Source organism: Melanotaenia boesemani, chromosome 12 (genome assembly GCF_017639745.1).
Source record: "Melanotaenia boesemani isolate fMelBoe1 chromosome 12, fMelBoe1.pri, whole genome shotgun sequence".
In the NCBI taxonomy this organism is placed as follows: Eukaryota; Metazoa; Chordata; class Actinopteri; order Atheriniformes; family Melanotaeniidae; genus Melanotaenia; species Melanotaenia boesemani.
Genome location: NC_055693.1, coordinates 22,096,451 through 22,108,883, shown reverse-complemented (window position 1 = coordinate 22,108,883; position 12,433 = coordinate 22,096,451). Strand labels below are relative to the sequence as shown.

Genomic DNA, 12,433 nt, shown 5'->3' with positions numbered 1-12,433 from the left:
CACACTTTTCTCATGCACCATGATTTAATTTTTTTTTTTTTTTTTTTTTTTTTTTTTTTTTTTTTTGTCAAGCGGGCCAGTCAGGCCGGTTTTGGGTCCAAGCCAATGGGAATTGTCCCCACTACTCCCATGGGCCAGTCTGGGCCTGACCCCAAGTGTGTGTGTGTGTGTGTGTCTCTCTCGCTCTCTCTTTGTGTATGTGGGAACATTCATATGCAAATCTGTTTATTTATGTGCACTTTAATTTTAACTTAAAGAGCATCTTTCAGGTTGAATTTTCCACAATATGACGTTTTGAAAAAGTCAGAGAGACACTGTGGCATAAATAAAAGCTTCTTAAAATTTCATTTTTTGTAATTGCACTTAATTCAGCTCGTCTGCGATCCAGTGCTTTAAAAAACATAACTTTTCCTGTCACGTGATACGTGACGTCATGTAAGGTAAACGAGCCCATACGCCAGCGGCTATCAGCTCAGTTTATCGTAGGCATCGGCTGTGTTTTTTACTCCAGACTTCTAATAGTAAAACTAAAGATTTCTGGAACATCACCATGGTGAATACTTGTGTTTGTGCATCCTGCACAAATTCAAGTCTCTCTGGACATCGTGTCCACAGTTTCCCTAACAAGAAGAGCCCCACCTTTCGCTCCTGGGTCAGGTTTGTCCAGGCTAGGCGCCAAGACTTCACTTTCAAGTCCGTTCATCCCAAAAACTCCGTCATTTGCAGCGCACACTTTGTGGAAACGGACTATATGCCTAGTGACCTAACTGCGTTTAAGATGGGGTACAAGACCATGAGGTCAGTGCGTTTAAGGTCTGATGCAGTTCCCACTGTTCATGCTACGGCTAGCATGCTAGCAGCAGGTGCCCCATCACGTCTGCCTTCACCGGGGAAGCCGCGGGCCGCCCATCGGAAACGGGAGACGAGCAGAGTAAGTTTTTCTCTCTGTTTTTTAACCTGTTTATAACCTTTTCTTATAAAACGGAATTGTCCCCTTTTTACTACTTATTATTGAGGACAGTTTCAACATATTTAATCCCGTTTGCAAAGGTGGATTCACTGTGCGTCCAGTAAAGAAGAAGCCATCATATGGTAAATAATTGAAGGCATCGCGCACATTTTCTTCAAATAATGGCCATCTATTTTCCCGCAGAATTATATAATCCATAAGATTCTGGACCATCTAATATGTGCCTGTGTATTTCAGAGTGTATTTTCTATCTCTATTCTCTCTTTGTAATTCCTGTATGACTGTGTAAATTAATTGAGCTTTATTTACTTCTAGCAACAAGTTTAAATAAGATGTTTTGCTTCTAATAATTAGAACTTATTAAATAAATCCAGGAAGATGATCATAACAGAAAGATGACATTGAGATGGAAGCAAAATATTTTATTTATTATTACAATTTACAGAATAGGAAGACATGTCTTGTATGTGTTACAGGTCAGGCCATCTGAAACCTTGGTAGACACCATGTTCATCAGGGAAAGCTAACCGGATTGCTGAGACAACACATGCTGGAAGAGGTTTCCTCACATGTCGTCCAAGCACTCCATGAGCCCAGCGTACCATCCGCCTGTAGGCAGTATACCTGAACTGTTCATTTTGGGTCAGATCAAGTGGACCATGTTCCTGCTTGAAAGCGCTGTAGGCCACCTGAAGCACCCAGGGGTTCAAACAGCATGCAGAGAACCCAGGATGCTGTCCCACACAAGTAATGCCTTCGGGTTGTGGATGGAGGTCTTCGACGAGGCTCCAAATTGCAGGAATCTCCCTGCAGCATATGCTCTCCTCCGCACTGCTCATGGGCTGACAGTGTCCACATAAACACCTGTAATTAGATAACATGCTGTTAAAGAATTTCTGTTGTTAAATGTAGATACAGTGTTGTAAATATATGTTCAACCATGTAAAGATTTTTATTTTTTTTTACTTTTACATACAGGCTTTAAAAATTAAATGTTTATATTTCATCCGTAGTCATAGCTGCTTATAACATGCTGAAACATTTCATGTAATACATAAAGCTGAGATGCCCTTTTTTCTGTTGTCACTGGCCTTGCTGAATATAGGGGGAAGAGGGATTACCAATTGTGGGTGAGAGTTGTGGGCTCTGTTGTTTGGGGGATAAAGTGTTAAGACTGCAGTGCACATGGCATCATATGTGGAATGACCATTATTCAGAAGGGTTTACAATCCAGTTTTAAAAATAGTTTTTCTGTTTTAACAATATCTTTAAACCTCAGAATCAGGCTTTATTTATCATTGGGAAAAAAGTGCAAAATTATACACATCCTGAAAAAGCTGAGACCAAGTGTTGGATTAGAAAAAAAGGTAAGTTTAGCGAAAAAACAAAACAAAAAAAAAAACAAGCGATGGATCTGCTCAGCCAGTGCGCAGATCCATCCTTCGTCATGGAACCAGCATCCTGGCGCAACAAATTTTCTTCCAGTTTTTTTTTTTTTTTTTTTTAAGCGTATTTAAATACCGCATTGAAATAGTCTGCTTCTAAGTTTAGAGAGTGCTGGTAAAACTAAGACATTACAGCACGTACATTCTATGAGGTATTTATGAGTTTAGAACAGCGTGGGCTTTTTTTTGCGCACTACACGCACATCCAGTCTGACCAACTTCAGAAAAAAGATTATAACTCTGGTATTCCTTGATCAATCAACACAATTCAGAAAGTTGTTTATAGTCTAAAATGACTGTTTTGCGCTGTTAATTAGGCTACCCGACGTGGATTAGATGATGGAGCCTTAGCGAGGCTACTTTGGGCACTAGCCTACGTATCATCAGATGATTTGATTAGAACAGCGCTTTTCTGTCTACAACTGTGTGAACGGGGTAGCCATTGCACAGCTTTTATAGGCATTATCTGCCACAGAACTATTTTATTTAACCAATGTTTTGTCACGAATCGCTAGTGACATAGTAGCAGCTTGAAGTTGTTTTTTTTTGTGGCGAAACGTGATTTTTAAAACAAACCTGTCAGGGCGGGGCATGGACAGGGATGTCTTCCTATCGGCTGCAGTAAGTAAAAGGCTTTAAAATCTATTTGCTATTGCAAACACTGTATTTTTTCACTGGTCTGCAGCATAACCAGGTATTACTTGCCCAATTCAGAAGGCTAATGTGGAAGAAAATTTACGAAACATTTGTATCACTTACCATGCTGTTTGATTAATCCTCCAGATGTTTTCAGCTGCCCATGACTGAATCTGCTGCCTGTTTCCCGTCAACGATCTCCTTTGCTGGTTGTCAGTGACTCTGTTTGTAGCTTCAGGTTCAAAACTGTATGGATCCGGTCCTTCACTTCTAAAAATAAAATTATCTTCTTCTTCCTCCATAATCTCTCGCCCATTCCGTTCCGTTGTGTTAGCCATAACTGTTGTGTTAGCAATAATGTACATAACAGAGTCCCTTACGTGACGTCACTTCCGGCAAAACAGATTTTTACAGTCATTTGAGCAGTTTTTAATAGTCCATAACCGATTTCTTTATTTTCTTATTCACGGACTTCAACAAAAACTAAATAGATATTAACTATAAAATATGCATAATCCAAACCATTAATCATGCTCTTAACCTGCCAGTTGCTCTTTAAGACCTAGAACAGTTCTCGAAACTCAGATTTTTGTTTTTAGGCAGTTTGTTTTATTGCACAAAGCTGAAAACTTTACAAGTGTAACTTTAAACCTGCTAAATAGCACCTCTGGAAATGGCATCTCAGTTTGTTTTTGTTTTAACCAACTGTTCGCTTTCTGCACACTGCATGTTGCACCAGCACCCCTCACACTGTCATCCAGCAATGTTCAACTTCATCCACTGCTGAATTTGAAAAAATGCCTGAAACTGCAAGGGTTGGGGGGAGGTTTGGGGTGATTATTGAGCGGAGAGTAGGCGGGTCCGGATACACAGGCAGACATTGACAGACAGCAGCTCAGCTCACTAGCAAGATGCAAAGCGAGATTCCCAAAGCACCTCCGCCACAGAGCGGTATCTGAGGTGGAAGACTTTTCCCCTCCTGAATCTCCTTAGCTACACATGAACAAGGTGGTCCTGAATCGTATCAGTCTGAGGCGTTAGTGCTGTTACGCTGGCCTGTCAGCAGCTCTGGAAAGCTGTGGAGTATCACAGCAGGTTGTGGCAGCTGCAGGAAGTGTCGCTGTAAGTTATCACTGCTACAATTTGAGCTGCTGTCTGTTGCCAGATGAGGATCAACAGGTAAAGAATAAAGTCCGGTGTTACTTTTAAACCCCTCAAAAGCACAAATCCGCCCCATTGTAGACGACCCGCCTATCTGCATCTGGAGGGAGGGGCTGTGGGGTTTTTAAAATTTTCTCACGACGTAGATAACCTCTCTATGTCACAAAAAACATAACCTGGTTTTACACTGTAAAGGGCTTTATGAGGCATTTGTTACACACAAAATCCTGTTTTTAAAATAAATTTAACAAATACAACTATTATCAACAGTATATGTAGATTTCATCACAATTAAGTAACACTGTGTTGTTTACAGCTCAAAAAAACACATTTTTGGGTGCACTACTCCTTTAATGAGAAGATCACTTAAGTCGTGTTATTTATTGAAAGAATCAAAGTACATCCTTACAATATGTTTTATGACAATGCTAACTGCATAAGAGGCTACTTCAGTTTCACTCAATGACGCATGTATTTGTTTGTGTTTTAGTCCACAGTCCTCCTGCTGGAAGCCCTGAGCGCCCCACTGTGGTAATCTCCCCCCTGCGTCCTCAAAGCTCCTCCCCGTCGCGTTGCTCTGGTCAGTCAGGCCGTCCTCTCTCCATGGTGTCTCCAGGATCCAGTTTAGGGCCCTCCCCCCTCTCCTCCCCAGCGTCCCGTCCAATCCTCCCCCTTTCCTCTCCTCTCTCCTGCCTCACGCCCCCAAATGTGTCAGCAGCGCTCCTCAATGGCGAGCCAGGAAGCCCACTGCAGCCGCCGTTGCCAGGCCCCTCCCATGTCACCACCCAGGGCGCCCTCGCACCCAAAGCAGAGAAGGTGAGGCTCACCCTAACAACGGCTGAACTGATCTTCAGATTAGTGGTTTTCAAAGCAGCCTCCATCTCCTTCCTTTCAAACCTAATACACTAATACTACAGTCTATAACTGTGAGGAAAAATAAATACCTTTTGCTTCATTCTAGACACCAGATATTTTTAGTCCCCCTGTAAATTCTCTCTGTTATGAATTCATTTTTTTTTAGCACCATTTCAGATGAGAAGAGGTTTTTATCTTTTTTTCCTTCACCTTTCAGAGGTTTGTGGGTGTGTATACAGCCTTACGTGTGCATATGATCTGCCAGCAGACGTCCTCTATCTCAGTAAGTGTCATTAATCCAGGGTCTGGCACTACTGTTGAGGGCACCTACAGTGACGTATGGTGCAGAAAGCTTACATTTGTCTCAACTCCATTTGTTTCACTGTCAGTTTTTCTCTCAGGGCATCTAATCTAGATGGCTACCTGACAAACAACTCACTGGCTGCAGAACAGCCAGCAGAGGCTTCGTTTTTATCATCACGCTCAAAGATCACAGGGAATCGTATGTTGTAAAGGCAAGACTCAGATTTATATCCCACATACTGACTACATTACAAATAGTTGCAGCAAAGTATCAGTGGTTTTAAAATACAGCAAACTGGAAGTAGAAGGATGCAACTCTCTGAGGTCAGGCTAGCAATGAGGCCTCACATAGTCACATTTTGTTACAGAGGAAATGACAAAGCAGCAATGTTTACTGTCTGGCTGACAGTGTAGGGTAATCTGGGTTTGACATACTGGAGCTCAGCCCACATCATAGACAATATCATGCTGGACACGGAGATGCATTGCACACCACTTCCAGAGAGTCTTTACACACAGAACATGTGCCAAGGAAAATGCTGTCAGGATTGTGTGCAGGATTTCAGTCGGAAAAAGTCTAAAAATGTAATGAAACACTCAGTTTAAACTGAAGTATGTGCTATATACTGTACACACACACACACAAAATATAACAAAAAATTGTGTCTGTATATATATATATATATATATATACATCTATTAACTGCAAAAGTTGCCTAATTTTCTTTCTTTCTTGAGTCATTTGAGAACTATGTTAACATCATGGCTTTAAGCGACTCTTATCTTATTTGACTATATGAACATAGAAATATCATCCAGATGGGCTCTGCATGTATTTTTTCCCCATTCCATTCATGGATGTAACTTTGATTTTCTTTCTTTTTATGCCATTGCTTGTATCAGTACAGAGCAGTCTTAACACTATTTTCAAAGATGGAGTTAAAAAAAAAACATTTCCCATTCCATGAGAGAAATTACCAAAGAAATCTGGACTGATGCAATTTTTCACATATAAATGCATGTTTCTGTTTCTTTAATTAGGCATGAAAGAAAACATAGTACACAAAAACACATGATGCAAAATCAGACTTAAATTGCATGTCAGTCACATTAAATTGTGAGTGTGTGCTGCCCTCTGGTGGTGTGTTTAGGAACAACCTCAGCAGCCTGACACTAAACACAAGCACTCACTCACAGTAGGCAGATTAAACCTTTAAGCCTGCAGAGGAAAGAAGAGAGGAAGTGATTATTAACTTTTTGGGCCATTTTCAGTTTGCATCCCCTCTTCTCCCTCCCCCTGCTTATATCTTTCTGTTCTCTCTATCCTCCACTTTCTCCAGCCACCCTCCACCTCCCCCCCCCCCTACATCCTCTTGTTTCCTAACCTCCCACTCTCACCCCCTTTCCTTCTAGAGTTCTCCTTTCAACTTTGCTTTCTTTTTACATCCCTTCAGTTTTACTCCATCCATTCATCCTAATCATTTTCCTGTCTGCTCTCACCTCCCTATCCCAAATTAAAATTCAGTCTATATTTGCACCATAAAAAAAAAGAATTTAAAAAAATCTGTTACTCAAGCTGTTAAACATTTATGAGCATGTATTTCAGTGCAATGCCAGAGTGCACTCACAACAGTTGTACACTGAGTCAGTGAGCAGTGGTAGTTTCATATTTAATAGAAAATTGTCATAAATACATAAATAAATGACAAGGACAATTCTGTCAACAGGATAAACTTATATTTCTGTGTTGAGGGAAAAGTGTGTGTTTTTAGAATGCAGGAGTGAGGAAGGATAGTTGTTTTCTGCTGTGTGTCTGCTGAGTCAAAGTGTTCATACAGCCACTCTGACTGCTTTCTAAGCACTTCTTTCTTTTCTGTCCGTTCTTTGTACCAAGCCGGCTCTTCAGGAATGGGAATTGTTTCTTCGTCCTCTTTCTGTTTTGGTTTTCCTCTGTTGTTTTGTAAAGAGTGTTAAAGAGGAATTCTGGAAGAATGTTGATGTAGATTGTCAAAAGCGCAGCAGTGCTTACACACAATTTGGTGTGAAATGCCAGTGTGTTTGAGTTTTGGGTTTCTTCATTGTTTGACAGCCAAATTTATCTGGTGATGACTGCTGCAGCTGGCAGTTATTTTCATGATAGATGAATCCACTGATTATTTTTGCCATTTAACTAAATGACCTGTTAAAATGCCAGAAATTAGAGATGTGTCAGCTTTACTGATGTGAAATGTTTAATTTTCTCCTGTGAACTTTCAACAGAAAGCAGCATGAAAACATCCTGCTTTCCCATTTGTAGACACAGTTAAGATATTAACATACCCTCCCTTCTTTCTTTTTTTTATCCTTATAGAATTTGATTTACAGAGTATCACTCTCTAGTTGTAATTAATGAAGAAAAGAAGAGAATCACAGTTTTGGAATGTAAACATGGAGTAAAGATTGTGCTGCATAGACACATTTTCTAAAAAAAAACAAACTTTCAGTCGTGTTGGGCTCTGAAGTCCAATTACCTCTCTGGTTATTTCACTCTTTTACAGTCAGGTTTTACAGTCAGTAGTAAATAATGTTACAGTCATCTGTAAAGGGTGTGAATGTTAATGTGTGAGGGAACAACTGGAAGTAACATGACTTCCAGTATACATCGTTATTATTTCAAGGTAGCTGTGTTTAGCTCACACAGGGATAGATTCATGTCACACTGAAGTCATTTCAGCTCAGATAAGGAAAATGAATAAAATGACTTGAGGCAGTTTGATGAAAAAAAGAAACAGAGAAACGTTGAACTATTAATGATGCATTGTTAAAAGATTGCACAAATGATTAATCTATCAGAGATTTTGCAGTTTCTGTTGTGCAATATTTTCACACAGACATTATTTTTTTAGACAAGCAACACTAAACTGCAGAAAACCTCTGACATGCTGTACATACTGAATGCATAGATGTGCTTTGTTAAATTGAAATTAGTTGAGTTTTAATTGACTGTTTTTTTTGTGTGTAGTTTTTTTTTTCTTTTTAAGGCTTCACACGTTTTTAAGAACATGCAGTAACAGGAGTGAACTTGTTCAAATGGTGCATTAAAAAATAAAGAACAGTAGCTGACATGCTGTACCTCAGTGACAGAAAAGAAAAATCATTCCTGTGTCAAAATGTGCTCTACTTGATTTTGCTGCCAGTGTTAAAATAAAGCTCTGCATATTGTCTTGCACTCAGGCTGAGTATTGATTCATGTCATCACGTAATCATAGATGGGCAGTGTTGTACAACCCCTTTCATAATCACTCATAAAAGAAACATGACTGGAAAAGCAGCAGTTTTGTATTGCAGCAAATCTTAATAACTACTTTCTCTCAAATCAATACAACCTATTTAGCTCCACACTTAGTCATCTACAGAAGTAGTTACAGATGACCTAAGATCAGGAAGGTGACCATCATGGAGGTTTCACTTTTTTGGTTTGCACTATTTGAAAACCAAAAATATCAAGTTAATTTTATTAGATGCATAATGAAACTTTGTTTAAAGGACTAGGTTGATATTAAGAATTTGGCTTTTTTATCTCTTCTGTACATGCTTGTTTATTACATAAAACAGTATTTTAAACCCTATGGTATTTTTATGGCAGTGATCTCAATCTCTTTAGATGTTTCTCTGCTTCAACATGCCTTACACAAATTAATGGGTTATTGTGCAGAACTTGACAATGGATTAATTTAATTTGAAACTGGTGTGCTGGAGCAGGAAAACCTCTAAAACCTGCAGGACAGTGGCCTTCAAAGACCAGAACTTGAGATCCCTGCTATATAGTATCCCTTTGTATTATATGGTTCTAAAGAAAGTTATATTTATTTCTTGTATAATTTCCAGCTCTTGGTTTATTTGTTGCTTTGTCTCCCCTCTCTGTTCCTTCATCTTCTCTTTCCATTTCTTTCTTAATCCCTCCATCCTCAGAAGGAGAGGAAAGCAGCAGGTTTGTTAAAGCTTTTATCGGGTGCAGCAGCCAAGAAGAAACCTCGCTCTCCCCCTTCATCTCCACCCACCCATGACCCTTCACTGGCTGGCCAAGGTGCCATCGCCACGGACCCTGCCCACCATCCTCACCACCATCACCACCACGCCCGGTCAGGTTCCTGTCCAATGGCATCACAGGGACGAGCTGGCTCCTGTCCAATTGAGAGTGACATGGCAGGAGCAATAGGGCTGGAGCCTTTGCACAGGAAGTCAGGATCCCTGGATACCAATTTCCCTAAGTCACCCCCGGCAACACGCTCTGGAAATGCTCTGATGGTTCTTCGGCCTGAGCCCAAACCCTTGTCGAGAGAGAGGTGGGTTAAGACACAGGAAATTACAAACATGCTAACACTGGCCTAAAGACTGCAGACAACACTGGCTTAAAGAGAAGTGCATTGTCTCTGCATCAGTGTGGTGACATAAATTTACCTTACAACAAATTATATTTATAAAAAATATTTTCTGACAATATTGTGGAATTTTGGGTTAGAAGAATTTGCCATCAGGATTTAAAGTAGCCCTTAGAGAGTCAGTGATAACAAAACCATAAGCAGAAATTAGGTGAAACCCAGAGGCGCATTTATGAGCAATAACTCACGTCTGTTGTATCCAACAGTGCTGGACGTGAAGTTTTCAAGATATAAGTCATCATCTACCATATGTCCCTGTCACTGTATCAGCTGTTATTTGAAATACAACATGGGCTCTAAAAATTCTCAGAACTGACTAAGAGTGAGACTTTCTAATGGAAATTATTATAGACCGTTCCCTTTGCTTTTGAAATATAAAATAGTCAGTTGAGTAGTCTGGAAGACCTAATGTGTCTCAGGCACATAACCGCACATACAAGCTCTCACTGAAACATGTTTTAACACATCCCTATATGGAAAAACGATTAAAGTCAGAAGCATTATAAACACTTCACAAAATTTCACAAAATTGAGGATGAATAAAACATTTAATGGTAACATAACTAGTAACATGGTTAATACAGAAAAAATGCACTTCTTCAGAATTGATTAGAACACTGACTGCTCTATATTTAAAGGAACAAAAGATTGCATAAACCAATATTTTATTCAAAACACAAGGCAGAAAACATCAAATAATGTAAGCGAGACATTTTACTATTTCAGGAAATTTAGTGGTTCATCCTGGATTTGATGTCAGAATGTTGTCAGAGATCAAAGTAAAGATTATATAACAAAGCCAAGGTTCTATCATTTTGACATAGACAACAGAGCAAGTTTTTTTAAGGCATCAAAAAGAAGAATCTTTACTGTTACACTCCAAAACAAAAACTTTTCCCTCAGTAAGAATGATGTCTTAGATCTATGCCAAAGTGTTAAGGTTCTTAACTGTTAACAAAGAAGCAGAGAATATGGTTTGATGCCATTAACCAAAGCCAACATTCCAGAATGTCAAAATTCTAGAATGTAGTCACAGATGAAGGTTGAGATCATAGAATGTTGTCAGTATTCTAGAATGTAGAAAACATTCCACAACATCAAAAATCTAGAATTTAGTTTCAAATAAGGTTTGAGATTATATAACGTTGTCAGCATTCTAGAATGCAGAAAACATTCTACAATATCAAAATTCTAGAATGTAGTCGCAGATCAAAGGTGAGATTATAGAATGTTGTCAACATTTTAGAATGCAGAAAACATTCTAGAAGTCCCAAATTCTAGAATGTAGTTTCAAATAAAGTTTGAGATTATATGTCAGCAGCATTCTCGAATGCAGAAGACATTTTAGAAAATATTTTAAAACATTCTAAAATGACATTGTAGATCAAATCCAAGATTCTTAAATGTCAGTTATCAGAGCCCATATATGAAGGGTAGTCATAGTTCAAAATAGAGAGCTGTACGATTCTGAAAAAAATGTGAATCACGCTAAGAATTAAGATCACAATTCTCTGGCACGATTTTTTCACAAAATGTTTTTTGCACTGAACTTTAACAAAACGAACAAACAAAAGAAACATTTAAATGGTCTTTCAGGTAGAGCAGGGGAGTCAAATTCAAATACACAGCGGGCCAAAAAGAAAGAAACTGGAACAAGTTGAGGGCTGGACTGGTTCAATGTTTATCAAAAACCTTTTTAAAGTTACCTTATTGCACACATTGTACCTTGAACTAAGAGAGCATATTATTTTTTGCCTATAAAACAACATTAATCATTAAATAAACAAAAAAAGTCTGTTCAAATCTGTTGTATTTATTTCTGATGGCTCTATATTAATTTTTTCTGAGTAATTTCAATTGAAAACAGTTTCTACAGGCAAACAACAGCCAACTACCACTTGGGTTTTCATCGCTATCCATTTAAACCTCCATATTGCAGACTTTCCTCCGCTTTAACTCTCGCTCACCCTTTCCAAACACTCGACTGCAGGCAGGCTTCCTCCCCTGAATCATGTGTTGTAATGGCACTTTACCATTGGTGGAGGGAGGAGGCAATGGCAGTGCTGTGTTTGGGTGTGCTTGAAAAATCCGGGAAGAAATTAGGGGCATTTGTTTGTGATTCAGCTCATGCTTGAGAATCGCTGTGTGTAGAAATGAGATCATGTGTATGTATAAATCGAGATTGCAATGTTTTAGGAGTAGATACAAACTGATATTTTTAAATGTTGCCAATGATCTAGAATGTTATTAATGTTCTAGAATATCTTCACAGATCAAAGTCAATATACTAGAATGTTGTCATTGACAAAAGCCAAATTCTACAGTTTGTCAGTATTCCAGAATGTTGCCAACATTCCAGAATATCAAAATTCTAGAACATAATCGCACATGAAGTTTGAGATTCTAGAATGTTGTCAACAGTCTAGAATGTAGAAAACATTCTAGAACATCAAAAGCCTAGAATATAGTTTCAAATGAAGTTTAAGATTATATAATGTTTTCAACATTCTAGAATGCAGAGAACATTCTAGAACATCAAAATCTTAGGATGTAATTGCAGATCAAAGTTGAGATTATGGAAAGTTAAAATTCTTAAATGTTCTAAATTGTTAGCATTCTAGAATGCAGAAAACATTATAGAA

General features: G+C 38.7%; 1 protein-coding gene across 5 annotated transcripts in view; it reads left to right on the top strand.

Annotated features, from left to right (window-relative positions):
- The window catches only part of LOC121649996 (E3 ubiquitin-protein ligase SH3RF3-like), a 123,566-nt gene that overhangs the window by 106,701 nt on the left and 4,432 nt on the right, over nt 1-12,433 (top strand). For 2 of the 5 annotated variants that reach the window (XM_042001188.1, XM_042001192.1), the window contains exons 8-10: nt 4,703-5,028; nt 5,285-5,350; nt 9,322-9,695. In XM_042001188.1, the coding sequence (XP_041857122.1) occupies nt 4,703-5,028; nt 5,285-5,350; nt 9,322-9,695 (766 nt within the window). The remainder of the gene's footprint in view (nt 1-4,702; nt 5,029-5,284; nt 5,351-9,321; nt 9,696-12,433) is intronic. The other 3 variants (XM_042001189.1, XM_042001191.1, XM_042001190.1) reach the window with 3 other exon arrangements.